Source organism: Trypanosoma brucei, chromosome 3 (genome assembly GCF_000210295.1).
Source record: "Trypanosoma brucei gambiense DAL972 chromosome 3, complete sequence".
Classification (NCBI taxonomy): domain Eukaryota; phylum Euglenozoa; class Kinetoplastea; order Trypanosomatida; family Trypanosomatidae; genus Trypanosoma; species Trypanosoma brucei.
Window position 1 is genome coordinate 341,591 of NC_026736.1, and position 27,757 is coordinate 369,347.

General features: G+C 43.2%; 13 protein-coding genes across 13 annotated transcripts; 3 read left to right on the forward strand and 10 right to left on the reverse strand.

The window, feature by feature from the left end:
- Window positions 1-273: 273 nt before the first annotated feature.
- TbgDal_III1430 (hypothetical protein, conserved) lies at window positions 274-5,169 on the reverse strand (the record flags this gene model as incomplete). The annotated part of the gene is made up of 1 exon (XM_011773795.1): window positions 274-5,169. The coding sequence occupies one exon, from the start codon at window positions 5,167-5,169 to the stop codon at window positions 274-276; it is 4,896 nt and encodes a 1,631-aa protein (XP_011772097.1).
- Window positions 5,170-5,590: 421 nt separating this feature from the next.
- On the forward strand, window positions 5,591-6,259 carry TbgDal_III1440 (hypothetical protein, unlikely; the record flags this gene model as incomplete). The annotated part of the gene is made up of 1 exon (XM_011773796.1): window positions 5,591-6,259. The coding sequence occupies one exon, from the start codon at window positions 5,591-5,593 to the stop codon at window positions 6,257-6,259; it is 669 nt and encodes a 222-aa protein (XP_011772098.1).
- A 271-nt stretch (window positions 6,260-6,530) lies between these two features.
- Window positions 6,531-6,878, forward strand: TbgDal_III1450 (hypothetical protein, unlikely; the record flags this gene model as incomplete). Its single annotated transcript, XM_011773797.1, has 1 exon — window positions 6,531-6,878. One exon carries the CDS (start codon window positions 6,531-6,533, stop codon window positions 6,876-6,878), a length of 348 nt encoding a protein of 115 aa, XP_011772099.1.
- Window positions 6,879-8,769: 1,891 nt separating this feature from the next.
- TbgDal_III1460 (casein kinase 1, putative) lies at window positions 8,770-9,972 on the reverse strand (the record flags this gene model as incomplete). Its single annotated transcript, XM_011773798.1, has 1 exon — window positions 8,770-9,972. The coding sequence occupies one exon, from the start codon at window positions 9,970-9,972 to the stop codon at window positions 8,770-8,772; it is 1,203 nt and encodes a 400-aa protein (XP_011772100.1).
- A 698-nt stretch (window positions 9,973-10,670) lies between these two features.
- TbgDal_III1470 (hypothetical protein, unlikely) lies at window positions 10,671-11,123 on the forward strand (the record flags this gene model as incomplete). Its single annotated transcript, XM_011773799.1, has 1 exon — window positions 10,671-11,123. One exon carries the CDS (start codon window positions 10,671-10,673, stop codon window positions 11,121-11,123), a length of 453 nt encoding a protein of 150 aa, XP_011772101.1.
- Window positions 11,124-11,327: 204 nt separating this feature from the next.
- TbgDal_III1480 (T. brucei spp.-specific protein) lies at window positions 11,328-11,816 on the reverse strand (the record flags this gene model as incomplete). Its single annotated transcript, XM_011773800.1, has 1 exon — window positions 11,328-11,816. The coding sequence occupies one exon, from the start codon at window positions 11,814-11,816 to the stop codon at window positions 11,328-11,330; it is 489 nt and encodes a 162-aa protein (XP_011772102.1).
- A 1,298-nt stretch (window positions 11,817-13,114) lies between these two features.
- On the reverse strand, window positions 13,115-15,484 carry TbgDal_III1490 (hypothetical protein, conserved; the record flags this gene model as incomplete). Its single annotated transcript, XM_011773801.1, has 1 exon — window positions 13,115-15,484. The coding sequence occupies one exon, from the start codon at window positions 15,482-15,484 to the stop codon at window positions 13,115-13,117; it is 2,370 nt and encodes a 789-aa protein (XP_011772103.1).
- An 897-nt stretch (window positions 15,485-16,381) lies between these two features.
- On the reverse strand, window positions 16,382-19,465 carry TbgDal_III1500 (hypothetical protein, conserved; the record flags this gene model as incomplete). The annotated part of the gene is made up of 1 exon (XM_011773802.1): window positions 16,382-19,465. The coding sequence occupies one exon, from the start codon at window positions 19,463-19,465 to the stop codon at window positions 16,382-16,384; it is 3,084 nt and encodes a 1,027-aa protein (XP_011772104.1).
- Window positions 19,466-20,071: 606 nt separating this feature from the next.
- Window positions 20,072-20,383, reverse strand: TbgDal_III1510 (hypothetical protein, unlikely; the record flags this gene model as incomplete). Its single annotated transcript, XM_011773803.1, has 1 exon — window positions 20,072-20,383. The coding sequence occupies one exon, from the start codon at window positions 20,381-20,383 to the stop codon at window positions 20,072-20,074; it is 312 nt and encodes a 103-aa protein (XP_011772105.1).
- A 39-nt stretch (window positions 20,384-20,422) lies between these two features.
- Window positions 20,423-21,439, reverse strand: TbgDal_III1520 (hypothetical protein, conserved; the record flags this gene model as incomplete). Its single annotated transcript, XM_011773804.1, has 1 exon — window positions 20,423-21,439. One exon carries the CDS (start codon window positions 21,437-21,439, stop codon window positions 20,423-20,425), a length of 1,017 nt encoding a protein of 338 aa, XP_011772106.1.
- A 986-nt stretch (window positions 21,440-22,425) lies between these two features.
- Window positions 22,426-22,863, reverse strand: TbgDal_III1530 (hypothetical protein, conserved; the record flags this gene model as incomplete). The annotated part of the gene is made up of 1 exon (XM_011773805.1): window positions 22,426-22,863. The coding sequence occupies one exon, from the start codon at window positions 22,861-22,863 to the stop codon at window positions 22,426-22,428; it is 438 nt and encodes a 145-aa protein (XP_011772107.1).
- A 973-nt stretch (window positions 22,864-23,836) lies between these two features.
- On the reverse strand, window positions 23,837-25,309 carry TbgDal_III1540 (diacylglycerol acyltransferase, putative; the record flags this gene model as incomplete). Its single annotated transcript, XM_011773806.1, has 1 exon — window positions 23,837-25,309. The coding sequence occupies one exon, from the start codon at window positions 25,307-25,309 to the stop codon at window positions 23,837-23,839; it is 1,473 nt and encodes a 490-aa protein (XP_011772108.1).
- A 359-nt stretch (window positions 25,310-25,668) lies between these two features.
- TbgDal_III1550 (hypothetical protein, conserved) lies at window positions 25,669-26,805 on the reverse strand (the record flags this gene model as incomplete). Its single annotated transcript, XM_011773807.1, has 1 exon — window positions 25,669-26,805. The coding sequence occupies one exon, from the start codon at window positions 26,803-26,805 to the stop codon at window positions 25,669-25,671; it is 1,137 nt and encodes a 378-aa protein (XP_011772109.1).
- Between the last annotated feature and the right edge of the window lie 952 nt (window positions 26,806-27,757).

The following is a 27,757-nucleotide window of genomic DNA, read 5'->3' on the forward strand; positions in this document are numbered from 1 at the left end:
GGTAAAATGGAGGAAAAGCAAGGTACAGAAGGAAAAAGAAAGGAAAACTTCAGGTACCTTACTGGTCGACTTTGGTCTTCCCACCTTCGCGCAAATTGCATTGCAGTTGAATGAGTGACACAACATCTGTGCCGTCAAGTGATTCCCCCATCCATCTTCGCTTCAGTTCCCCTTCCCGCTTTATGACGTGCATACGCACCGCTCCCAACAGCCCCGTGCCAGACAAGCTTACCCTTCACATATTCATTGCGTTGACTGAGAAATCACTTCCGATCAGTTCCCCGCACCTTCACAAAGAAGGCGTGCAGCGGGGTGGTACGTAGCATGCGCAGAGTTTGGCACGCGGCCTGAGGCGGAAAGCGCAGAACGGCGATGCTCGAAACTCTTGCAAGACTCCTCGTACTTTTTCAAGTCATCGCGGTACTCTTTCATACGAGCGGATGCCGCGGCGGCCGCGGCCTTCACAGCTTCCGGTGAGTATGATGCAAGAGAGACACGTGTGATAGCCGCAGCAGCATGCCCAAAGACAGACGTCTGCACATCGCACCTCATGGACGCAGGAAGTTCTGTGATGTCGCTGTTACTACCACTGTTTAATTCACCCAGGAAAGATTCCGCTTGCCGTAGAGATGTGGTTGAAGATGAGGAATAGCGAAGGGATCTTATTATCGCTGCCTCCGACATACCCGATTTCCACCTTGAGGTGTCGACACCAGCTGAGAACAACCGCAATGCCACAGCGCTCACATGGAAGGCGTTGCACTGCACCAAACCTGATTGAAAGACATACGCGGTAAACTTCACAGCGTGGTTCTCATGTGGAAGAAGGAGGAAACTGTACGATGTTTTGCCAACAAAGGTCATTAACGTTGGTGACAATAGGGAAGGTGAGTCAGACCTGTCAATGCCGGCCGCCGGCATAGTTTTCGCTTTTAGCGTAACAAGAAGTACGTGCGCGGAGAGTGAGCGACAATGCACCGTAATTGGAATGAGTGCCGCATCTGGAAGTTCCTTGGTAGACTCCACGCTATGAGGTGCCTCCACGTGGTAAAGCAAAGCCGCTTGCCGTGGATGAAGCGAACGATTCTCCACTAGAGTTTCACAAAGTTCCTCTTGCTGCAACTCATAAGCCTTGCTGCTCAGTGGCCCACCCGAGATAAGATAACTGACAGGGTCTACGAAGTGGAACAGTTGTCCACACCTGCCTGAGCCGTCTTGCAGCATCCAAGCCACTGCTACACATATGGGAGTGAAGGGTTCGCCAATGGCCACTTGTGTCACAGGGTCTACACGTGGCACCTTCTGTTGATCACCGTCTGGCCCCTTGTCTGCGTAGAAAACAAAACCATCGTTTGCAGCGATTTCACCGAGGGTTCCAGACCCGCGAATACTTGTTCGCATAAAGTAGGTGCTCATTGCCGATCCTATGACACTGCTCGATATCTTTGACTCCACTTGAGCACACTTATCCGGGGATGGAAGGGTCACAGTGAGGGAAATGTACTCCTCTTCCGTAAATGCGGTTGGCTGGGCATCAGGAGCAGTATCAGCAACACCGTCACTACCAACAGCAGAACCTAAACCCGCCTTTCCTCTCGATAATGTAGCCTTATCTGCGACACTGAGTGGTAAACAAAACGATCCACCACTGGGCACAACCAATCCGGCGGCATCATTTTCAAGTAACGCGCCCGTGTGGATTGCCGCAACGTACCACCGCGGTCTGTGAATCGCTGTCATCCGCACAACGCGTAGCGGCTGCTCAGCGGTATCTGAAACGTTTGCCACCGTCAGTTGCAAAGCAGACGTCGCTGAGGCCAAGTTAACTGGTTCCAGAACAAATGACGAGAGGATAATCGTCCGTTTAACTGCAATGAGTCGCACAAAACGATGGAGTCGCACATACGGCACCGTGGCGTTGGACGGAGTTGGGGATATAGGAGTCGCCTTCACGTCCTGCCGACCTGGAGTCGTTGGAGGCCCTCCCAGATATCCCACAAGCAAGAAAATGTTGTTTCGACAGCGAGGAGAGGCTCCATGGCCAAGTTGGCCTCGAACTGTCAGCGAAATAGACACACTTTCTTTGGGATGTAGCACCTGGGCAACATTGAAGGTTGCCTCGGCTTCGATATTTCGCTCCAAACCAAAATCTTCAAACCACAGCACTTGTGCGTTTGTTGCGCTACGCTGAAGTGTAACGTTGTGTGCTTCCGCATGTGTGCTATTATTTGTTACCACAACGAACGTGTGAAAATACTCTCCATCCCGCAAAACAGAGGGAAGCTCGGGTTCTAACCGCATGGTAACCCACGCCTGGGGTGGTCCAACAACAATTTCTATGTTTGCCGGTGACTCCACCTCCGGTGTTGCGTTGTTCATAGCGTGCTCAAGTAACAAGCCACCACCCATACCAGCGACATATCCCCCAAGATTGTTAGAACTACTGGTGTTGCCTTCTGTGCTTGCAGCACCGCTAGCACCCTCAGTTGCAAAATAGTAATGGCCCAACGAACTCATAACCTCCCAAGCAAAACCGACTATAACATAAGTTCCCTCGGCCTGTGGAGTAAAGTTGAGTGTTATAGTCCTAGAAGCCCCCGCCGCAAACTCGATCGTCTGTGACTCAGAACTCCTACAGAGTTTTGCAGGTTCATTCCTCGAAACAAATAAAAGACACATATTTTCCACGGTAAGGTGGCTTCCAATAGGATTTCTCAGTTTGACACTAACCTGAAGTGACTCCTCTTGGTTCACCGTATAGCGACGCATGCTCTTCTTGCCACTCCCATCTCTCTTACTACTTTGTCGAAACTTCGACAATTCCGCACCCCACTGCCTTGTTCCTATCGGAGAACCCGTTAATTGGTCCTTGTAATGTGAGCGCAGTTTGTCCTCCACTTTCTGCCATTCAGTTTCCACAGCCTCGCCACCCAACTGGCACTGCTGCTGTGTCGTTATCTCATCACAATGGTACTGATTGACGCTAATTCGAACCGTATTTTCTACAATGGCAGGTACTACCATATGAGGGCAGACGCCAATTCCAAGTTCTCCCACCACCTCCTGCTGTTTCTCCAGAAAAGTCTTCAAACTGCTAAGTGCAGTTTTTGGGTTGCTGTATTTGGGAGTGCCAAGGAGAACAGCGACAGCCATCATCGCTATGGCGCGGACGGGATTCTCGAGTTGGTGATATAGTTGAGAGAGCCCCATGAAGAGATGCTCACAGATGTGCGGCCAGCTTCCGCAGCGCCCGACGCTACCATACACAAATAATGCACGCAGGTAGCAGCGTAGGGCACTTTGAAACATATCTTCGCTGCAGTACGCGTCTCCAGCAGCGATACAGTATTTCATGTAGGTACGCACGTGTGCATGCACAGGAAAATTATTAGGCAAAGATGCTTTTATTCTCATTCCTGCACATTGCGGTGGATTTAAGAAGAGTGCATTAGCCGCCAGCAATTCTTGTAAAACGGCAAGCTGGAGCTTGCTACGACCGACCATACCGCGATGTTGGACATGAAGCAACAGCGCTGTCGTACGGTCCACCAAGGGTGGCGTTCGCGTCCGACAGAACTCGTATAAGAGTAATGCCACCCGCAGGGAATACACATTCATTTCACACGCATCATAATCGTTCATTGCAACCTCTAATCGGCAATCACTGTTGTTTTTTGAGGATGTTCCGCCAGCCCTCCACGGCGTTAGGCTCGAAGGCAGCAGCCGCCCCTGAAGAAAATGACATATACCGATACCTTCCTGGGCTGCTGCAATCAGTGGTTTGTTAAATGCCCTCGTTTCGACAGTAGCAAGTGCTTCTGCACGACAGAGACGGTAGAAATTTGCCGCTGCATCATAATCCGCCAACGCAAGTGAGAGATCTGCCGCCCGACGCATCTGCATTTCCAGTGATCCTGCAAGATACATCGCACGAGAGTTGCCACGTGCGGCCACCCAACTCTCTGTTTTTGATTTATTAACCTCATTCTTGTTTCGAAACCATGCTGCCATCTTTCCAAGAGTTGTCGTCCGCCTCTCATTCACTGTTGTGTTGAGAGAACGTAGCTTCCGCTCAATGAAAGTAAAAAGACACTGTGAAAGATAGTGATGCATAACGGCACGCAAGTCCCTTACATTTTCAGGACTCAAGTAACAACCAGTCACTTTCGCCGTGCCATCGGGCCACTTGCCAAACATTGCTTGAACGCGTGGGAAGAGCAATGGCTCTGCAGCAACACGACTACTGGCGCTATCGCCACCACCACCTGCACTCGCAGGTGAGCCGCTGCGACTTTCAAGCTGCTGCGAATAACGAACGGCGCGGCACGCTGTATCAGAGGGAACATCCATGAAGGATGGATTTGCATCGGTCCATACTGACGGGTCCATATTTTTCACATTTTGTGGGTTGCTAATGGAATTTACCTTGACAAGCGCACAGTTCGCGTGTCCCAAGCTTGACTGCACAGCAGCAAACATCCGATTGACTTCGTCCATACCAGGGCCTTCAGTCACATCATGCAACAGCAAGAAATGACTATGCATTTCCTCCTCCATACAAGGCATGTTACGCCAAATCTCTCCAATTTCCTGTCCCCTCTTTAACTCATTAAATTCCTTCAAAATACCCTCCACTCCCCCTGACGCGTTTGTACTGGCCGCATAAATAAACCCCACTGGGTGATCGGTTGTATCAAAGTGGCTACAACGCACCGAATAGACGTAATTCTGAACGAACTGTCGGTGCCAATCGGGATGTGACCGCTCCAACAGAGTCGACCCGAGTTCTGCTGACACTCGAGTGTCAGTTAATACACCACCTCCTTTCTTCATTAAACATTGCAGTGCTCGATCAAGTTGCTCTCCAAGTGCCAGTTCCACTTCCGACTGACCACAGAGAAGGTCACGAAGATGATGTAAGAGAGTCGTTTCTCCCACCTCACGTACGCATTGGGCCCGAGTCAAGCGCACTCCAAAGTTACGCACAAGAGTGGCATCTGCACGATCTGTAAGACGGGCGAAAAGATCCCCATCATACACGGCAAAAGGGCGAATCATGTTAATTAAATCCATTCCATTTCGCCGGGCCGCTTCGTCTGCGGTTCGGCTGGCCAACACCACCACAACGGGGTGTCGATATCGGCTCTCCACCCATTGCCTGAGCTCCATGTGCCTTTTTCAAATATTTAATTCTTCTTCCTCCCCCTCTATAGCTTGTAAGTGTTAATGTCGCATTAAATAAATAAGTGTTTTTACACATGTGTCCGTTAACGTATGGGAAAGAATAGAGGGAGGAAAAAAAAGCAACAAGTCTACACAAGTAAGAGCCACAAGTAGATGAAAATCAGATAGACAAACAAATGCACACGTACACACAAACACACAAACACATACATATATGTATATATATATATGTATCTGTGTGCACTTGTTTGTCACGATCACTGAAATGGAGAGAGTTTTAAGGGGAACGAGATATTTCAAGTGTGAGGTAACAAGTAGAAAGAAACAGAGAGACAAGATACGTGCAATATGCAAGTCATTGGCATGTCTTCAGGCAAAATAAAAAGAAAAAAAAAAGAAAGGAGCCATGAGCACACCTAGACTCCAATATCCTCCTCCAACGGGAAGGAAAGTAAAACAGAAAGCAGAAATAAAAACCAAAAAAAAAAAGAAAAAAAAAGGGAAACAACGACAAACGAAGGAACAAGAAAAAGATATAAAGGAAAGCAAAAACAAAAAAAAAAAAGAAATCAACATAAAACCGCATTACCCAATAAAAACGTGTGATAGAAACTTTTCAGATACGTATTTGTGTGTTGGCCTGAGCGTGCTTATTTGTGTTCGCGTGTTTTGTCGTTGGTTTAAAAGAACCATTGCAACCAGACAAGGTGCAAAATATAATACAAATGAATATACAGAACGCGGGCGCAAAATACGAAACCAAACCGAAAGATATACTTATATATATGTATATATATACTTATTTAGTTATTTAGTTATAAATACGAATAACACTGTAAATATAAACGTACTAAAGATTCCGGTTGTATCAAATCAGGTGGTAGAGGCGACAATTGTTCCGAAAATTTTGGAAAAAAAAAAGACACAAAAATTGTTGAAAATTTGGCACCTTCTCCCCTTCTTTAGCAGAATTAAAAAAAAAATGACGTCATTCACCGTTACTAGTGTTACACATTGTTCTTTTTCGATTTCTTCCCTCGCTTCACTTTTCCTTCCTGAAACTTTTTATGTTTAGTTTCACTTTCTTTTTTTTTCTTTTCCGCATCTCAAAAGAAAAAGTGAAAACGAAAGTACCTCAATATATATATATATATATATATATATAGATAGATAGATAGATAGATATTTATTAATTTATTTTTTACATACAGAGCACTCACTAACAAATTATTATCAATGTCAAACAAACAAATGGGGGGAAATTGTTCTTTGTTTCTTTTTCCTTTTTTTCACTGCACGTACTTAAAAACTATTCCTTTAAGAATCTCATTTCCTAATAATTATACATGAAATCTTTCGATGGGTTTGCTTTATTTTATTTTGTACAATTGTTTAAAGTCATTTCTTTTTATATGAGCTGCTTCTTGTCCCTTTTTTTTTTTTGCCCTGCTTTTCTCATTTTCTTATTTTCTCATTTCCGAATCCCTTTTTTTTCCCCTCCTCCCGCTTCTCATATCCTTCAAAAAAAAAAAGAAAAGGAGGGGAATATTCACTTACACATTGAAGCAAACCCAATCAAAATTTCATTCATATGTATATGTATATATAGATTCATATTTACGTGCATTTTCAAAACACGCGGTGCACAAAGTGAAAGAAACAAAATAAAAATAAAAAAAACAACAAAAGAGTAAAGCAAAACCAAACAAAACAGAAAAAAAACAAAAAGGGAACCAGGTGATGTCAAACGGAATACAAAAGCGACACGAAGATTGATAGTTTTTTTTCCTTTTGTTGTTTTTGTTGTTTCACTTCTTCCTTTAAAAGTATTTTCTTTTTTTTTAAAAGAAAGATTATATAAATATAAATATATATAAACATAGAAAATGAAGGGGGGGGGGGAAAGGTGAAAATTAAACAAAAAGGGGGAAAAGGGGGGGGGCTAAAAAAAAAAAAAAGAAAAAAAAAGAAAAGAGAGAGACAACAACCAAAAAAAAAAATCATCGGACGGTACAAATTTTATTTTTATTTTTTCCCATCCGCCCTTTCGCCAAGCCGCCTCATCCTTTTTTTTTTAAAAAAAATTAATTTAATTTTATATTACTGAAATCAGAAGAAAACCTCAAACGCTCCGAAATAAAAATAAAAATAAAAATAAAATTTTGTTTTCTTCAAAAAAAAAAATCATATTAATAACACAACGTCGCAAGGGGCACACTCACAACTTTATTTTATTATTATTATTTTTTTTTTTTGAGATTTTATTAACTGTTTGGTTGAATAATTTATTGACACACGTGTGTGCGTGTGTGTCTCGTACATAAAATTTCTTTTTCATTGTGATGAGGCAAGAGAGAATAATAGTAATAATAATAATAATAAAATACATAAAGAAATGCCTCATCTTTCTTCACAACTGACATATTTTAGATTCACATATATGATTTATGTAACCGGTGTGAATAGCAGGATTTTTCTTTTTCTTTTTTTTTTTTAGCTCTTTATTATATTTTTCTTTCTACTGCGAGAAAAAAAAAGAAACAAAAAAAAGATGAAGGAGGGAAACCGAAGGAGAATAAAAAAAAAAAATCAAACAAACAAACAAACAAACAAACAAACATTCCCCACAATCAAAAAGCGTAAAGCAACAAAAATAAAAAAAACAACTGAAGCCTGTGCGCCAACGCCCATTCTTCACACACACATACACACGCAAAAAAAAAACATAAAAGGAGAGAACAAAAAAAAAGCGAGAAAAATGATCAAGAGGGAACGGATAGTTTTTTTTTCCTTTTTTTTTTTTTTTTAAAAGGCAAATGCCCCCTAGCGGCAAATAACAAAAGCAAAGACAAGAAAAATGGGGGGATGCCTCTGGGTAAATGTGTGCTATTAAAAGAATGGTTCAGCATGTTCCACACAATCATACCCAAAAATATTCACAAAACATTGTGCATTCATATATATGTGAAGGGACATAATAATGTGAATTGCTAATTGTCCCTTGTAAATGAGAAAAAAAAAAGACAGAAACAAAAAAACGTTTAAATTCTTTCTCAATTCCTCTTCACCTTCTCCTTCACACATTTTCTGTCTTGTTTTTATTCTTTTCTTTTCTTTTCACTTCTTTTTTTTCTTGTAAATATCTTTCTTTCTCCCTTCTCTCAGCCTTTCATCCTCGCACAGTGCTTCTACTAAACTATACGAGTGTGTGTGCGCGTGATTTTGATTAATATAAATAAATAAATATATATATATATATAACTGTAACAACTTAAATTTCTCATCGGATTGCGGATACCACCCCCCCCCCCTAAGAAAAACAAACAACAACGCCACATTGGTCATGAGAGAACCCACAACGACCCACAAATAACTTAACTAAAAAGATAGATCAAGTCGTAAAAACAAAAAAAAAACAAAACAAAACACTAGACATAAACGCATACGTATGGGGGGGGGGGGGAAAAAAATGAATAAAAGAGCAGTGGCAAATTTGCATCAGTTCGTATTGAAAACTCCCCACTTTAAGAAATGCCGTACACAGATGGGTAGGAGAAGTTTCACCCCCAGAGTCCAAACAATATTTTATTGTCGCCTGAAGGAATGACTCCGCCACGGGACTCCACTCACTTCGCTCCTCCGCTTCAAGAACCAGTCAAACATCCAATCATATTCACTTACTATTGTCCTATCCATTCCAAGATCTGGTGCCCAGCTAACATTTGGCTCAGGTGAAGTTGTCGTTGTGCGATTCTTCGGTGCGGCTAGTGGCGATAATGTTTGTGGTGCTGCAGGTGCCAGTATGGGTGATGCTGCCGACTGTGGGGTTTGTTCACCCTTTTGTTTCCGCGCAAGTTGTGAAAAAAGTCCACGCAGGTAGTCATAATCCGGTCGATCTGTAAAGCCTAAACGCCTACAATACGCGCAATACTGCAGCAACTCGTTGGGGAGTCCGTTGCAAAGTTCCCGCACCGAAGTTGCATTTTTCTTCTCCCCAATCACAGCCACCTTCTGTGCTGCATCTCTAACTGTAGTTCCCTGCCACGGCAACGTACCACTCATAAAGTAAACAAGAATAAACCCTATAGACTCCATATCGTCACGACGACCCTGCTCATAACCCTTGTGGGTCCATGAGCTGCAGTAACGCACCGTTCCCGTAATAGATTTTCCCTCGCAGAAGGGAATGTGAACCTGACGTCGCCTGTCCCAATACGGTTTACTTAAACCAAAGTCAATAATATAGAGAACATGCGTCCTATTACCCTCACCAAACACAAAGTTTTCAGGTTTAATATCTCGATGTATGATTCCTTTACTGTGCACAAACTCTATACGGTTGATCATTTGATGGGCAATCATGCAAACCGTTTTGATGGTGAAGCGCCTTCCGCAATAGTTAAAGAGATCCTCTAACGACGGCCCACAAAGTTCCATACCGAGTACGTTACAAGTTGATTCCGTGGTATAGAAGTAAATACGCGGAATTCCCAGCGCATTACCACCACCGCTATGTAGCAAACGGTACACTTTATTCTCGTAGCAAAGTTGCGGATGTGCTATATTGCGCTTTTCCAACTTCACCGCCAGTTTTTTATTCGAACGTTTGTCAACCCCAACATATAATTCACCGAAAGCTCCACTGCCGATGCGGTGAAGCAGCGTAATTTTGCCGTCTGCTACCGTTACTTGATGACGGGCACTAGCCGCAGGTGTGAAGGGGGACACACTTTTGTGGGGCAAGCTATTCGTGCTACATTGAAGAGGACTTTCGGTTGCCTCAGCCATATCTTCGCAGTAACGAATGAGGTTTGAATTTCAAACCAAACTAACTGTTTAAGCTTGCAGATATATATATATATATATATGTGTGTGTGTGTAGGTATATATATATATATATATATATATACCTGTTACAATTAAAAAAAAAAAAAGACAGGAGTGAGAAAAAAGAAAAATAAAGAAAATGATAACTTGGAGAATGGAAACAGAAGATGGCAACACCTACAAAGCAAGCAACACCAATAATAATAATAATAATAGTAATAGTAAAAGCAATACAAAAACACAAGAAAAGAATGGTGCCGCGTAGGACCACTCCCACCGCAGTGAAAAAAAATATATGAGGGAGGACCAACGCGCATACGCCTTCTGCCAGTTTGATTGGTTGTTTGGGTGTTGTTTACACCGGGTTCCGTCAACTCAACGGTGATAATAATAACAAGCACGGAAAGAAAAAAGAATTTTACAGAAATAAAGGGGGAAGTCAATAATTTGGTTCTTGCAAGCGCACACAAACGCACACAAGAAAAAGGAAAAAAAAAAGATATATCCCAATACGAAAAGCAGAGACTAATCACAATGACACCAATTTAAGAAATTTCGCAGCACTTTATCAATTATTTTGGAACCTTCTATTTTCTCCTGTTTTGGTGTATTTTGGTTAGCTCGGGGTTCCTCTTCGCATAATGTAACCCCGTGCATTTATGCAAATAAGAATCACGCATTCCCTCAGAAATACAGAATTCTTTCTCCGTATCGCTTTTTTTTTTTTTAAATACAAAATACAAGTTTCGTCTTTCATTTTTTTTTCCACCCTCCCCCCCAGCCATTCCCTTTTCTTTCTTTCTTATTTATGCAATAATTTGTTACCGCGCCAACCTTTCGCGATTTTTAAAGCCTATTGCATCCTTTTGTTTTATTATATATATATATATTTCTTTCCACTCTCTTCCTCTTCTTTTGTTTCATCAAATACCGAATTTAACTCATCCTCCTCTCATAATTCTCCTCCCACTGCTCCCCGCTGTTTTCCACATGTTAGTTTCTGGATCATATTTTGTTTCATATTCATACTTGCTATTATTACTGCTTCAAACAGAGCGCAACAAACTGCAGGCATTTATGTACACATACACATGGGGGGAGGGGAGAAATAGAGAAAATGTGTACGAGACAAAAGAAGCGGGGAAAAAAAAATGAAAACACAACTATTTCCTCTTCTTTTTAGTTTATTTTTATTATAATTTTATTATTATTATTTTTTTTTTTTTTAAACAGAAGAAAAAAAAAGAAAAAAAGAAATTTTCTTCTTCTTCTTTTATAAGCCTACGATTTTTCGACCAGCTTACAAGAGGCCAGCATCAGCAGGACGTTTGTGAGGGGAAAAAAAGAAAATAATAATAAAAATAATAATAATAATAATAATTTAAAAACAAACAATCAATAAAAAAAGAAAAAAGGCACACGAGAATTGAGAAGAGGGAGGAAAAGAAGGAGAAAAAAAAACAAGTAATGAAGAAACAACGACGAAACCAATAGAAAACAAAAAAAAATGACCACAAGCCCAACGTAAAGAAAAACGAAGACAAACAGGCAAACAAACAAAACAAAATATCGTGAAAAGTTTCATGAAGGACGTAATATTTGAGCGGAAATACGTGTGGGGGGAGAGAAGAAGAAAAAACTAAAATAACATTATACATTTTTTTTTCCTTGTATTTGCTTCTTTTCTTTTCTTTTTTTTTTCCTCTCTCTCTCTCTTTCTTTTTCTCTGGAACAAAATAGATTTGAAAGTTTGGGTTATGAGTTCGGGGAGAGGGGAGTTGGAGAGAAAACTGCAGTGGACGCATTTTTTGCACAATGAAACAATTATGGAAGGAAAAGAGGGAAAGTTACGCCACACTAACAGCATAAGATTTGGGTTTGTTTGTGTGTGTTTGTGTTTGTGTGTATGTGTGAACGAAGGTAAGCAATAATGAAAAAAAAAACAAATAAAAAAGGGAGAGAGGAGCTTTCGATTTTTTTTTTAAAAAAATTATATCGAGGGTTCCATATGCTACAACAATGTGGCGTTATTGATCTCTCTTTTTTTTTTTGTTTTTGTTTTTGTTGTTGTTTCAGGTTGTCACTTCCAACATTAAGTTGATTCAGGACACACTGCATTACCGCTACCACACACTCGTTTTTTTTTCTTTTTTAAGAAAAGGAAGGGAGGGAAATACAGAAATAATTTTATGCCGCCACCTCCGGAGTAGCAAAACGTCATTTTTAACTGACACAACAATAAGGCGGAATTTAAAAAAAAAAAAAAGATAGAAGAGGAATAATAAAAGACAAAATAGAAAAGGGAAAAAAGAAAAGAGGAGAAAAGAAAAAGAAAAATCATTAAAAAACATTGTGCGTCCACTGTTGTTTCCCCTCCTTCCCTCCTTTCTCCGCTACTTTCAATTCCTCTTACTCCGCAATTACAACTAAGTCAAAAAAAAAAATAGGAGGAGGAGGAGGAGAAGAAAAAAAAAACCTTCATGACAGTTCTTTCCATTTCAGCCCATTATCAAACATACACACAAACACACACACACGCACGTACCAGGTAAGGAGAGATTTGCGTAAATGATATACGCGCGAAAAAAAAAAAAACAAACAAACACAAAAAAGTTGTTCTCTTGTTCATTCCTTTTCTTTCCCTCCCCCCTTTGATTTGCTCTTTCTTTCCCTTTTCTCTTACAAAAGAAAAGTACAAAACAGTACGACACGTGTAGATAAGCGATGATGATGATGATAATAACTATAATAATAATAATAACACAATCATTTTGCCGTTGCCGTCGTTTGTCCCCGTCCCCTTTAACTGGAACACACTTGGAGTACAAAATATTAGTCTTATTTCTCTCCTTTGCAAAGCATAACCCAAAAAACAGAAAAGAAAACAAGGAAAAAACTGCCTTGAGAGCGGGAAAGTAAGGGAGAAATGCAAAAAAAAAAAAGAAGAGTGCATTTGAATGCCATACATCCGCTGCGTATTAAAAGTCGAAGGAAGAAAGCAAAATTCCTTTTTTTTAAAAAAAAAAAAAGGACAGAAAACCCGCCAGTAATCCTTTTCCTTTTTTTTTTTCCTCTCACCCCATTCATCTTCTTTTCTACCTTTCTAAGACTTCCCTACAACACATTGGAGAAGCGCCTCAGCTGAGTCCAACAAACCACTGGCAACACACGTCTTTAGAATAGTTGTGGTGTCGTCTGTAAGTGTAGGAACTGTGTAAGGTGACGTCTCCACTACTCTTCCTTGCATAATGCAGTGAATGAGCCATTCGACAGAAACTACGGGAACGGTATCTGATCGGCACTCCTGACACGTCTTTAAAACATTTTGAAGGTCCTTGCACAGTACCGTATTCAAATCCACTCGACTCATTCCGCTTTTCCTTCCATTTGAAATATCTAGCGAGGCATTCGGATAAGTGAAGGACAGCGCTTGCGACTCTAATACCAATTCATCCACTTGCGGGAGCGCGGAGGATATTCGAGATCTCTTGGAACCAACACGGGCAGAAGTTTGTTCACCTTTTTTGAAGGTTTCCTCCTCAGGAGCACTTATGGCGCCATAAGAAAGATTTACAATGACGGACAACTTACGGCATGTGGGAAGTCTCGTCACCGTCCCACCAAGAACCCGCACGATTTCCGCAAAAAACTCCGTAAGTGGAGAATGTGGACTACTAACAAAAAATACTGTGACGCCAAAGAGGAAGGGATTATAGTAACACCCTGTATCCGATTCAAAACATCGGGTGGCACTATTTGTTGATAGATTTGTTGCTAATGCGGTTCGCGGTTGGCTCAAGGTAGTCGTACCGTCGGTACCTGTTGAAGGGCCTTGAGTTGGTGCACTTCGTTTACCAAACACGGGATGCTCGTAGTTTTCCAAATCTTCGGGAAACTTCCCTTGCGTTATCGTATCTTGAAGCCATTGAGTAGTTAACACGGGAATACCAAGTGCTCTCGCAAGCAACACAGCAGGTGTTAATTCACTATCTGGTTCTGTGACAAAATGAGTGGGTTTTTCCACACGTCCAAATAGGTAATCTACAGTTGAAGCGCCAATATGGCAAACTACATCGTTGAGTACCCGTTCCATTTCCTCATCGTGGCAAGACACGAATATACGGTGAGGGTACCTCCGACCACGACGTGAAGAAGAAGAAACATAGGGTTTCACTTTTCGCTTTCGTGGTTGCTTGGATTGCTTGTCCGGAGGTGGTGATGGCGGAGCATCAAGTGAGTCGTCATCAACGTACACTATTTCGTGTTGCAGCGGCTGTAGCGGATCCTCCGCCGCTGGCTCGCTTACATCCACAGCATTTCTTGCTTTGTTGGTACTCCCACTCCTCTTCCTTTTGGTACTCCCCTTATCCAGTGCTCGCTTACATTCACGAGGTCTGCTTGCCGTTGCCCCGCTAGAGCGTTTGCGTTTCCTAACAACTCTATCCTCGTTTTCAGTACCCACTGTTCCCGCAGTAACAGATAAAGATGGTGTTGCTACCAAATCTCCTGCCGCTGTGACTGCAGCTACATTTGTACAGGGAAGCAAAGAGCCACCACCACTCCGCTCGACAACCTCCGACGTACAATTCCCCCCTGTTCGACTTGCCCCGTCTGTTAATCCTGCTAGTATTGGAGTGGGAGACAATCTGCTGTCAACCTGCTCAAAGTTACTACTGGAACGAATTTCGCCTAACGGACTACATGGAGACAGTGGAGTTGTGGTACCACACTCACTCCGGGTTGGTTGAAGGACTTCACTACTTAGCGCACACGGCCCTACGACATCCTGATTCACGGAGGTCGCGATCCTTACAGGTTCCTCGGAAGGAGACATATAAGGCATGTCAGAAACATCTTCTAACCCTCCAAACCAACAAGCAGTGGTGCCGCATTCACTAGGGTCGAACTCTGCTAAGTAGGGCACATCCGTAAGCGTTTCCACTACAACTACTTTGATATCTCCCAAGTGCGAGACGGAACAGTTTTCACTACCCGGCTCCATCCTAACGGCTTCTATCTGTACTGAAGGTCTGTTTGTTATCCCGTTATGGTGAGTCAGTTCCTGCACGCCTTCTCCTCCGGTATTGGTTCTATTCGCTGCAGTACCTTCAGACCTTCCTATACATGTAACTTCCCTTCCTCCAGAGCAATGTGCTTTTGGGCCGACGATCTTGACGTTTGCAAGAAGCTTCTTCAGGCGGTCGATGCATTCCTGCACGCAAGCTCGTGTTACCGCTACCCTTTCCGACGCTTCTGTTCTTCCTACCGCAGTTTCGTTTTCAGAAACTGATACAATCAAATCTGCTGCATGCTCAGCACATGCAAGAGTAACCCCAAGTTTAAGTAATGCCTCCCTCACTTCACGCTCCCTGTTAGCTGCAGTGGGAGACGGTGCGTCTAAACGGCAAATGACATGCACAAATACGCTTACAGATGCAAAAGGTATCGCTCGAGTAGAAGGCGACATTGTCATTAACCGAATGTGGATACTTTTCGACTCTCCTATAATGATACTGGCAATACACCTGCTTATATATAGTCACTGATACTTTCGCTATTTACGCAAAACTATATATCTGTAAATATAGAATTGTACTATTATAACCTGTTGGAAATACCACCACAGTACAATTTGACTATTATTTTTTTTTCCCCCACGCGGATGCTCCTTGCTGCAGCACACGTGCAAGTAGCGTTAAACGCTAAGAAGCCTAGCGCTTCGTTTGAAATGTTTCTCTCCTTATCGTTTGCCACTTCCTCCTAGTAACTGAGAGAACAGGTGTCGCTAATGCAGTGTTTTTTTTTTAATTAGTCAAAAGAAGAAAAAGAAAATATATACGTAAATTTAATGAAAAAGAAGACTACAATCCACACACAAGCACAGGTACAAGAACAACTGAGGTATTGGTCCACATCAAATCCTTGAAATGCAATCCCGCATAGAGGAATGCGAAAAGATAGAAGGAGAAGGAGGGTAAAGAAAAAGATAAGATAAGATAAACAAAACATTACAAATCTATTTGCGTGTACTTTACATGATTCAGTGATCATCGATCATTCCTTCAGGGACACTAAGCGCAGCAAACCTACGCAGGGAATGAAAAATCATACAGACGACAGTGAAACATAAAACACAAAGAAGCGAAAAGCGAGACGAGAAGGGAGGGGAGGGGAGGGGCTTACGTGAATACGAAGTAGAAAAACTTAAAAGAAACGCAGCTCCCCATCCCTACTATTTTCCTTCACCTACTTCTATTTCCTTTCCCTTTTGTTGGAAATGTGGATAAAGTGAGAGAAAACGAACATTCCACTGATGGTTTGGTACCTTTAGTCTCCAAATTCACCTGCCCATAACTCTCTGTTCCCTCACCTACTGCAAACTCATTTCCTCTTCCCCACCGTCATCACCCTGGGCCATAGCATCATAATCTTCAAATCCAAGTAGATTTTCCGCGAAGAGGCGTGCAGTTATGGTGTCCTGAATATCATCTAGCTTCACGTCCTCTCCAAGTAGAGAACGCAGCGCTGCTGTTATTTCTGTTTGCTGCAGCGGCTCACCATGCGTAGTTAACTTCTTGAAGAGCACGTCGCGTGATATCTGCCCCGTTACAGCATCCGCGCCCAGTACCAAAAAGGCTTGTTCAATGGCTTGCCGCGAGATTCCGAATATCGGCCTGTAATTCACATAGAGTCGCATGAACTGCGAGAACTTAAGCGGAATGCTGCTCACATCACATTCATCAACACTCTCTTCGACAGGACCGTATAAATTGGCAACTTCATACGTCAGCCGCCCAAGTTCCATTTCAGTGGGATAGTACCCCAATGCACGAAATAGGTTGGGCACTTGCGAAAAAGGGACGGCACCAAGTAGTTCCCGCTTGGCTGTCGTTTCCTCTCCCTGTAATCGGATCTGTGCATAATAGAAGTAGTCTACAATCTCTCGCATGAATTCACCCTCGCGCCCACCCTCAACAACAGCAATGAGATGATCGAGTGGGACCTCGCCATTGCCTTCAGCGGCCACTGACGCCGAAATCTTCGACGCTTCCTCCGGAACAATTTTGTTCCCATTCACACGCCACTGCATCACCGACTGATCTAAGCCTCCAGCAGTGAACACATAAGCGCCATCATATGACTTGGCAACACTTGTGATGGGTCCCGCGTGTGCAAGAAGTCCCATCGACAAGCATGGATCGCCTTCGAGTGGGAGTTGTATAAAACCAATGACTTTTTCCTTCGTCGCGTAAAAAAGGGAAGACTTGTCACTTCCAGGATGGGTGGGCACGGTAAACATCTCCGTGACGGGCCCCCCAAAGGTTGGAGCGAGTACCGTCTTGACACACTGCCGACTCCAGTCACTAAAGTAAGCGGAAATTTTGTACCCGCTATTGGCAATGAGAAGACCATTTGTTATAGTATGAGCCGCATCCGGGCGTCGACTCACATCGGAAATAATACCATCCTCATCCATCCATAGAAACCCCGTCGGTGTGGAGCTCTGTGCTATCTTATGTGCGCTCCTGACGAGCAGTCCCGTTTCGGGTTCGGAGTCAATGAGGTCGTACTCCACTAATCGTTGATCTTCGCCAACAGATAAAAGACGGTGGAGACCGGAGTCATCACCAAATTGCAGTCCGGTTATGGTTCCCTTATGGGTCTTATGGCGGCCAACAACATCCCACCCCATTGCCTTTGAGGTGTTACCTTGTATGTGTTCATACCAAAACAGACTCACACAGCCAGTGTCATCACCTGTAGCCAACAGACGACCGCTTGAGGCGAACACCATCCGCGTTATAGAAGATGGCCGTTTGGGTTTTATGGACTTACGCTCCTCTAAATTTGCCGAGTCGAGAAACTTCACCACACCATTTGTGCATCCAATAGCTAGCCACACACCTTCCGGATCGAATGCCATGCAGTTAATCTCCACTCCACGAAACACAACAATCATCACTACACGCTTAAGAAGGTAATCCCACACTTGCAAGCCACCGCTGTGCCCGGCCACAGCAAGTCGCGAGAGTTTTGGGTGGGCCGCAATGCAGTGAACACCGTTTTCCTGCCCTTGAACAACAAGTCTTCCACGGAGGAGTTCCGGAACACCGGCGTGGAAGGCATTGGCAGAGACATCAATGATCATGGCGTTAGAGGTGGATACCATGAAATCGGAGGCAGAGAAATCACCAACCGCGTTGGTTCCAACCTGAACCATTTTCTTCTGCGTAATGCTCTTAAACTCGCGCCGTAGCTCATTCATCGCAGTTGCTGCGGTCCCTGAGGGGCGATCGAAACTAATGGAGGTAATGGCGCCTCCCTTGAGGTCTTCAAACCAAGCAACAAGGCGTAGTCTTGGATCGAGAAACTTCACATCTCCATCAATTCCTCCAGTAACGATGTAGCCATTCGACCACGTAAGAAATGACACACCAGAGGAGTGCACTCGAACCATTTTAAGCATTGTCTTATCCTGTTCCTTCGTTACTCTGTCGCGCTGTTGCACCTCCCACAAAAGTACGTCACCATCAACGGTGCCACTGCAAGCCATCGTTGTCCCAGGTACAAACACTGTCTGTGTAAAGTGACCTATTGGGACTTTGAAGTTTTTGGCAATGATTGGCGGAGAGTAATACTTTAACTTCCCCTCGGCCCATGACCAAAACAAAACTCGGTACTGTCCATTCGTTACAATAAGGTGTGGATCATCGTCGGAGAAACGTATGGATATTTGCTCATCCTGCGCTGCGATTAAATGACGATACTCCGGAGCCATCGAATCGTGCAGCAGCGGATCCTCATCGGCACCGTTGCGCATAACCTCGGCGCCGGTGTCCGCATCAGCTGTCCATCCCCACACCATGATTTCTTGCGGCACTGTCCGATTAAGTGTAGCAATATACATTCCGTCAAGACTCATCGCACACGCCACAACACCACCATATTCACCTGTATTTATTTTGCGAATGGGAATAGCCGTCTGCACATCCCAAATGATCATCGTAGCATCACGTCCCTCGTTGCTGCTGTAGATTCCTTCCGGTGCAATGACCGCAGATTCATTATTGTAACGTTCTACTCCAGACTTCTCGCCGGCACCACCCGCTGTTGAATGATTACCTGAAGCGCTGTGGCCACATGCGTCCTGACAATCACTTGATTTCGTGCTGCCGCTGTCAGCAGTTACGATGAACCGCCTGTTACGGCTGCAAGCGGATGCAACAATCATATGACGGTGCCCCATCAAGTGTTTCTGGGTGTTTTGTATAGCATCATAAATGACACCCACATGACCAACTGTGTAAAACACTACGCGTTCTGTAGTTGATGTGCTCAAGTTATGAATATTAGCCTTATAATCATTGTGTAAACCAAACGCCCATTCCAATGCGAGGCTCTCATGGGTTGAGGAGGGCTCCACTTTGCGTATTACTCGAGTGGAATACGCCATATTCTCTTCACTTCCTAATATATATATATATATATATATGTATATATTAGCCTCCCTTCTCTGCTCGTTTTATGGGCACTTCTTGTTTCTTATATATATATATATCTTCTCTTCTAATAGCCCCTCTTCGTTATCCTTCACACTTTTGTTTAGGGGGGAGTCAGTGCCTTCACAGTCTGTGATTTATTTATTACCAATATGCCTCTATTTCTGCTTAACTACACCACCTTCTAACTCAGGTGAGAGCAATCCCCTAAAAGAAAACAATAAATAAACGAACAAGCAAGGGAAAAAAATGGGTATTAGCGTCTGCAACATAACTATCAGCACAACACATTTAACAGCCAAAACTGCCCCTACGGACATTAGCATAATTACGTTTCTACGCAGAGGCAACCACTTGAAGACACAAGGTATATATATATATATATATATATGAAGCACTCAACCACTTACGTTTCGTTCCTTTTTTTTTTTGAAATGCATCCAGTAGTATAACCTTCAGTTACACCGTGCCATTGCCGCAGTTTTGGCGTGCCAGTACCGATGGAATAGAAGCGAAAAAAAGGATGTCAAAAAAAAAAAAACAGACAAAAAAGAGAAGACTCACGTTGTTTTTTTTTTTTCCGCATGTGATTGCAAACAACAACAACAGGATAAAAACATGACACAAAACATACCAACGCGGTAAAGGAATCGCTTGCATGTGCATGTGCGAATGTAAATGCGTATATTTCGGATAAGGAGGTTAAAAAGAAGGTTATAGGTAAAGTGAACATATCCCCCTCTCCCGGTTTCCTTTTGCGTTGCCCGCGTTTGCATTCGTACGGTACACACATATGAATGCACACTTTCAACGCTTCCCTCATCCTCCTTTTTATTTTTCTTCATTTCCCTCTCACCTACACGCGCACACATGCGCCTCCTTTGGCTTCATTCAGTTAAAACAAGATGAATTTAACGGGTATTATTTCCTCTGTTGGGTCGGTTGCCCTGAATACCACCTCCGTGATGCGGACGCTCCCTACTCTCAGGGTTGTTGTTACGCTCAATATCATTTAGGACACGACGGAGAACAAACATTTGGTATTTTATCGCTAACGCATCCGTATAGCTCTCCGTAATGAAATCACCGCGTTCACCTTGCTTTCCCTTTTCTTCCAAAATGCGCTTGTAGCTTTCAACAATAGCTGCAGAATCAAGGTTTCCCTCCTTATTGTTATTTCCTCCTGCCAATGCGGACTCGGCATTTGAGATATCCTGCATCATTCCATTTTGAACTCTCATGAGTGCCTCCTCCACGGGGCGGTCCCCGTCTCGCCTGTTATTATCCCTTTTATTGTTGCCACTGTTACCCTCCAATTCCATCATTTCAGCTCCACGTGCAACCAAATCGAGACTTGTGATGCGGCTCGTCGCGTGGGGAGTTCCACCACCATAAAGAGCTTTGGATGCTATCTCTGCAAGTAGCACATTCATTGACGGAGACTCCGCTGCAATGGTAACGTTAAGTTTCTGCGCCTTACGTTCGCACACATGCACCTCCTCTTGAATAGAGTTATTGGTAATATACGCTTCCCACTTCAGAGTCATGTCGCCATCGCAGGGCATACGAGCAAGAAGCATGAGGGCCTGACTTTTTAATCCACCACGGGCGAATATAACGCCTGGGGCTTCACACCAACGCTTAAACACGGCCTCACCACCAGGTTCTGGGGCACCTGCCACATACCAACCAATAACTGCTACACCTGAATTGTAATGTTTCTTCACATCAACGCGCGCTTTAAATTCATCAAGGCACCATTGAGGGAATTTGTCACCCTCGAACTCATGAGTGCATGGAATGTAATCCGTTACTGTGATCTGGCCATCACTGTAACTTCCAAAGAGGTAACCGGCGGAATTTCGCATCCGCTTTGCGTGCGCCACTATGCCTGAGGCCACAAACGGGGGAACCACAAGACCTTCCATTTTTTGTTATTTTTATTTTGGTGGTCTGTTATGTGTTAATTCCGTTGATCTCCTGAACTGTCTCCCTCTCCTTCTAGTGGAGTGTGTTCGCCCCTTACTTTCCTCTCTTTTTCACTCCTTTTAACTATTATTTCACCCTCAATCAAGGTATTAAACTTATTTGCTTCTGATTATTAGTATTATTATCAACTTGTTCCCTCCTTCCTCTGCCTTTCCCCCTCTTTCCGTCCTTACCACGTTAGTTCTTACTCGAAATAATTCTTAAGCAAGGCGTTACCGTCACAGTGAAGGGGGCGCCAAAGAGATGAAAGGAAAGAAGTTGTGATGTTTAGTAATGATAACAGTAATAATATAACAGCAAAATATAAAAAAACAAGGGGGAAAATGAGCAGGAACAATGGTGCAGAGAAAAAATAAATAAAAGATGTAAAACACAGCCCCGCACGTGCATTCCAAACTGTATGCATAATAAAACGCAAACATCACACACCCACGCCATTGTGGCAACTCGCCTTTACAGATTCTGACAGGTCCGGGGTGGGGAAGGACAAATCAACAGCACCCGTTAATTTCCGCAGGCGAGCCGTCACACCGTTTCCTTCCTTATATTTTTCTTAGCTTAGTAAGAAAAGGAAGCCGAAATGATCAACTCATCAACTTTTGTTTGCTCTCCACTATTTGAAAATGGGGTGGGGTGGGGAAACGACACCGTGATACAAACAATAAACCCCACAGGCCTCTTCCACTTCATTTCATCTTTTAACAAAATAACCAACAACAACAACGACATAAACATAAACAAGCACATGCAGAGAAGGAGAAGGGTTAACAATAGTAATAATAATAATAATTTTTTTTTCTTCCAAAAAGCTTCAGTAGCACTGATCACCAAACTGCCTAATCTTCCCTCCATATGCTTTCCTTTCCTTTCCATATCATATCATATCATAACATATCATATCACCACACGCTACGTCTCCTACTACTCAATGATGTGCCTGTGCTCCACCCGCCTTGCGATAAAAATCCTTCCCGGGCAGCGTGTCCCCCGGTGGTTGCAAATACGTATCTTTTGGACCATATGCGGAGTAAAGTTTCTCTATATCCGTGAAGCAACGCACACGTAATTGATCCTTTGCAGAAAGTTTACGCACATCCTCCAACGTGCCACCCCATCGCATAATCATTGCCTTTTCCACATGATCTCTATCCAACGTATGATCGTTATGCCAGCGGTGGTAAAAATAAATGAAGGGAATCATGACGGCGTAAAGGCGGTACTCACCGGGAAGTGCCCAATTTAATGTACCATTCCATGCGCGTTGGAAATAATATTCGCCAAGTGCGCGGAACCGCATGACAGGGCCATGAAGGAATTCCTTAGACACAAGCCTACTGCTGCGGTATGTAGAAAAAAGTACCATTGTTACTTTTCTTTCTGTTGTTTTTGTTGATGTTGTTGTTTGGTGTTGTTTCGTGTCACAACCTGCAGCCCTTCACTCGATAACAGTAAAAAAAAAAAAGAAAAAGGAAACTAAATGATTTTTTTTTTAAAAAAAGAAGCGAAATGATATTTATTTTCCTAAACCTTTCTTTCTACACCTTATGTACTTAAAAATGAAAAGTAAAGAGGGGAGGAAAAAGAGCAAACAAAAGCAAAAAAAAAAAAGAAAGATGAATAAAAGTAAACACAAACACAAATAAGAACAAATCATAACAGAAACTAAAATTAGGAATTAAGGACCACGCAATAGTGGGGTATTCTAGACCTGCAGATTCTAATTATTATTATTATTATTATCACTCTCACCATTAAAAGAAAACAAAAAGGGCATTACACCCCAAAGAAAAACAGAAGAATCTGTATACTCCACGGCAACTCCTTCCCTTTTCACTGCTTATATATACATTTCCTTATGTTATATTATTATCAAAAGTACCAATTACAGTCACATTATTAATATTATTTGTTTCTTAACCTATGAAAAAAAAAAGGAAAAAAGACTAAATAAAAAAATGAAACAAGAGCACGGTTAAGAAACAAGGGGGGGGAGGATACTTTAAGGAGCAACCCTCCTTCAAACAGCTTTAACAAACTTCCAGAGCTGCAAGAGCTAAAATTTTGAAATCAACTCTCCCCTCATACAACAATCTATAAAAAACGCGCACAAAACATTTGTTTGAAGTAAAATAAAAAGAAAAAAAACAGGAGCAAATGAAAGCGGCATGAAAGAGAAAGATGCCACCACACAACACGGCGAGCATACACGGACACACATAAAAAACAAAAAGAAAAAACAAACAATAACTCCAATGTAAACTACCGAGATGCGGTCTGCGAAATGGAAAGCCATCTGCACCAGAGGAGGGAGGGGAGAGGGAAAATAACTAAACATTCTATCGTATAACTAACCCTTTTGAATCCGCGGCGAACACCGTGTGGTTTTCACTAAACAATCGCTGCAATGCTTCTACATATTTCGCATGCCATATTTGTACCTCCTCTGCCGTTGGCTCGGGTATTCTTGGCACCTCGATGGGTTCACCAAACACAACAGTGATGGGGCAACGGTGCGGTGACAAGCCAAAACCATAATTGAACCAACCGCGACCCTTCACAAGCGGTATTGCAAATCGCGTGTACTTCCTCACTAACCCTTCCACTCGCCTCCAAGCATTGGACTCGGCGAAGCGGGGAATTCTATACACATCGTTCTCGCCAAATCCATACACGGGCACCAGTGATGTACCCTCTTGTAATGCAATCCGAACAAACCCCTTGCGGTCCTGCAATGCTACCTCGTTTCTCTTTGGTCGCGCCAGTAGACTTTCTTTTGCTCCGCCAACCACAAGTGCCACACACTCACCAGGGCCTTTGCGTAACGTGTCACGAATGCATTGAGCGCTTGCATCCCCACAACCTCCAGCAACCGCAAGTTCACGCCAGAATGGAATGTAGAAGTTCAATTTGAGCGTTTGAAGGTGAATGCGGATTCCGGGGAGAATAGTCCTCAGGTTCATAGTGTCCAACATGAAGCAAGATAAGGCTCCAAAAGAATTAATGCCATGAGGATGGTAAATGAATAAGTAGTTTTTACTAGAATCAAACTGACAGCGTACCTTTTGCGGCACCACGAGGCGCACCGGGAAATAGTTGGTGAAGTGATGCCATATACCGAGGCTCATGAGCGCATCCTTCTTCTTCAAGGGATGTTTCGGTCTTCCAATTGTGAAAATGTACAGTACGTATAAAATAACAAACACCATGGTCACTTGGTTCATCATCATTACTACAATCAGCATCAGACTAAGAGAAACATACGCAAAGAAGTTAAATACGGAAACAGCCAAAGTCTGAAGCCGACGCTCCAGTGGAATACCGAATATTCGCCATCCGGTGTTCATCGCCTCTGCCAAATCGTGCACAACATCAAAAGTATGTGCTTCTGGTCGCTCCTCAACGCATTTCTCCAACTTGACGAGCTCCTCGTCGCAACTCAGCGCCTTAGCATCTTGTCGTTTGAGACCCATATCATCGCTACAATTAACTTGTACAGAGCTGCCACTGCTTAATGGCCTGTCGACGATACTTGTCTCCGAAGTCTCAAGTCCATCCAAACTACCAGTTCTGCTTGAATTGTCCCTGCGCAACTTTTGTGTCTCGCCCACTGCTAGCCAATATGCTTTTCGTAACTTAAGAACCTCACGGTGTGTGAGCCGAACTCCGCTAGTTTTGAGGTCTTCCAAACGCTTACAGGCTTCGATAATCAAATCAAGTTGTCTGTGCATCTCCTCAACCGTCGCAGGAGGAGTTGGGTCGAACTCTGCATTGTAACCTGATGCGCTTTCAGCGCTGATCTTTTGAAGCATCACTTCAAACCTACGCACACAAACGTAAGTGTCCCTAATAAACTATGTACGCGCGTATACGCTTCTTTTCTTCCTCCTCTGCCTCAGTGGATGACCATGAAAGACAACCGAACAAAATGAAGCAAAGGATCAGATGGTGTGATGGCGAACCATACACGCGGAACCGACGCCTCCTCGGTCGTAAGTACGAGGGAAAAGAAAAATAATAAACAAAATAGCACCCTCGAACTTAAATGTGTTTATATGAATAATAGTCGCTTCGATAGAATGTGTGAAAAAGAAAAAAACAAAAACACCTTATTTCCTTGCGTTTTGTACACGTCATTTGACACGTCGCAATCTACCCGCAAACGATAGTGTCAAACATGCTTCACACTTTCCTCAGAGGTGTCTAACTCATCCTCATCGTCATCCAAGTCATCGTCGTGTTGTTCGTTTTCGGCTGCTCCCCCTTCTTTGGCTACAGCCATTTCCTTTGCCGCAACCTCTTCCATTTCTGCTTCAATTTCCTCGACATGCATGGCAATCGCTTCCTGCCACTCCGCAGGGAATGATGAAGTGTCGGAAGCATTAACAGTGTCAAGTAACCGCTCGCCCAGCATTGCACACGCCATATCGATAACATCAGTCTGAAACTGACGCATATCCTCCGCGTTTTTCCGCCGCAGCGGTTCATGGAACTCATAAGACTGCTTTAAGCTCTGGACAAAATGCTCTTCCATGGCCTCGAGGCGCTTGTCAACAAGAACCGCCTGCTCCGCCTCACGATCATATGTTGCTTCATCTGCATCCTGAATTGGTGTATCTTTTAAGGGATCGCCAACCTCAAGTTCATCGTTTACTGGAGGAATAGACATCAATATACCGCTTTCTAAGCTCATGCGTTTCTCCTCCATCTCCCCAGTCTCCTTGTTTCGTACCTTAACCATTTCGATATTGCATATTTCATTCGTGGATGGATCCACATGCCGTACCCGTGTCACACTAATTGGGTGCTCACGTTGAACTATTTGTTCCGGCCGCGACTCTGATGCCGGTATTACAACATCTTGGACATTAATATTCTGCACAACAATTTCATTCTTATATTTGATTACAGCGATGATGGTACCACGCTGTCCAATGCCTTCGCCACTAACTACTTCCACAATATCACCTGGGTACCAAATCCATGGTGAAATCTCAAAATCAGGAGCAAAGTATTTATAACGGGCTGCTAATTGCTGTTTCTGGTGCTTTTCGAGGTCCCTTCGCAACCATTGGTTGTGATACGTGTGATCCTGATAAAAATCTCGCTCTCTCGGGTGTCGCATCGACTCCAGCAGCTCGAGACGCTCACGATCACGCAAGTCTACAGTTTCATCACTATAAGTTCCTTTTAAAAGGCCACGTTTCACTTTGGGGCGACGCATCACATTTGGATCAACATTATATGCAAGCGCTGGTCGAGCGGGTCGAAAATAAAATTTCGATCGGGTCCGGAAACGAGCGTACATTATCGTACTCGCCACACTATTTCCAGCGTACCGACTTCCCACTAACGTAATGCTCCCTATATTGCAACACAAACACCAAAAGGAGAGCTAAATACACAAATACATTCGGGCCATTAATAGAGGGAAGGTGAAGGATCATTGAGAAACTGCTGAACAGGACATCATACAACCGAAGCAACGTTGTGAAGCATAGAGTATGTTTGATCAAACAAAGCAGTGTGTGCTCGTGAATAATATTGAACAAGGGTGGTAAAAAAAAAAAACAGCAAATTATCGCCATGAAATATAACTTTCACAGCATATGAACCACGTGCCATCCAGCCCTCACGGGGTTGCAGAGAAAGATAAATACGGCTCCGACTTGAAACCACATAGAAATGCGCGCATGCGGTCACGTATAAGTTTCGAACCATCGGCACAGTGAAACCAATCCCACACGCCTGGCATTCAAGTACTTGAATATTGATTAAAAGCGGTGCATTCCTCAGGTAAAGTAAAAAGGTAGTTTTCACTTGCACGTCTCATGCGCCTCCCTCACTGATGCAACACCGTGTGGAATGAAAAGTTGAAGCCGAACAGGTCCATGTGTTTAATTCCTCATTAACACTGAAAGAGTAGAAGGTAAACGCAACACAAAATGCGCTGAATGGGCGTGACTAACCCATTCGAGTTTGTAACCACAGTTATGGCAACACCCAATCCCCTTCAGATATCGTAGCGTATTCGTTTCATCGCTTGTAGATCCCTTGAATCCGGGAATTTTTTTTTTTAAAAGTAATTTCAGGAAGCATTGCCATCCTTCTCACACCTTTATTCACACTTCCCCCAACGACAAGTGCAAAAAAAAAAAAGAAATGAAATTACAGCTCGGTTCTTGACGTAATTGCACGCCACTGTAATAATGAACCTCGGGTCAGTGACAATATCCCGCACGTGTTGGGATTAAAGTCAA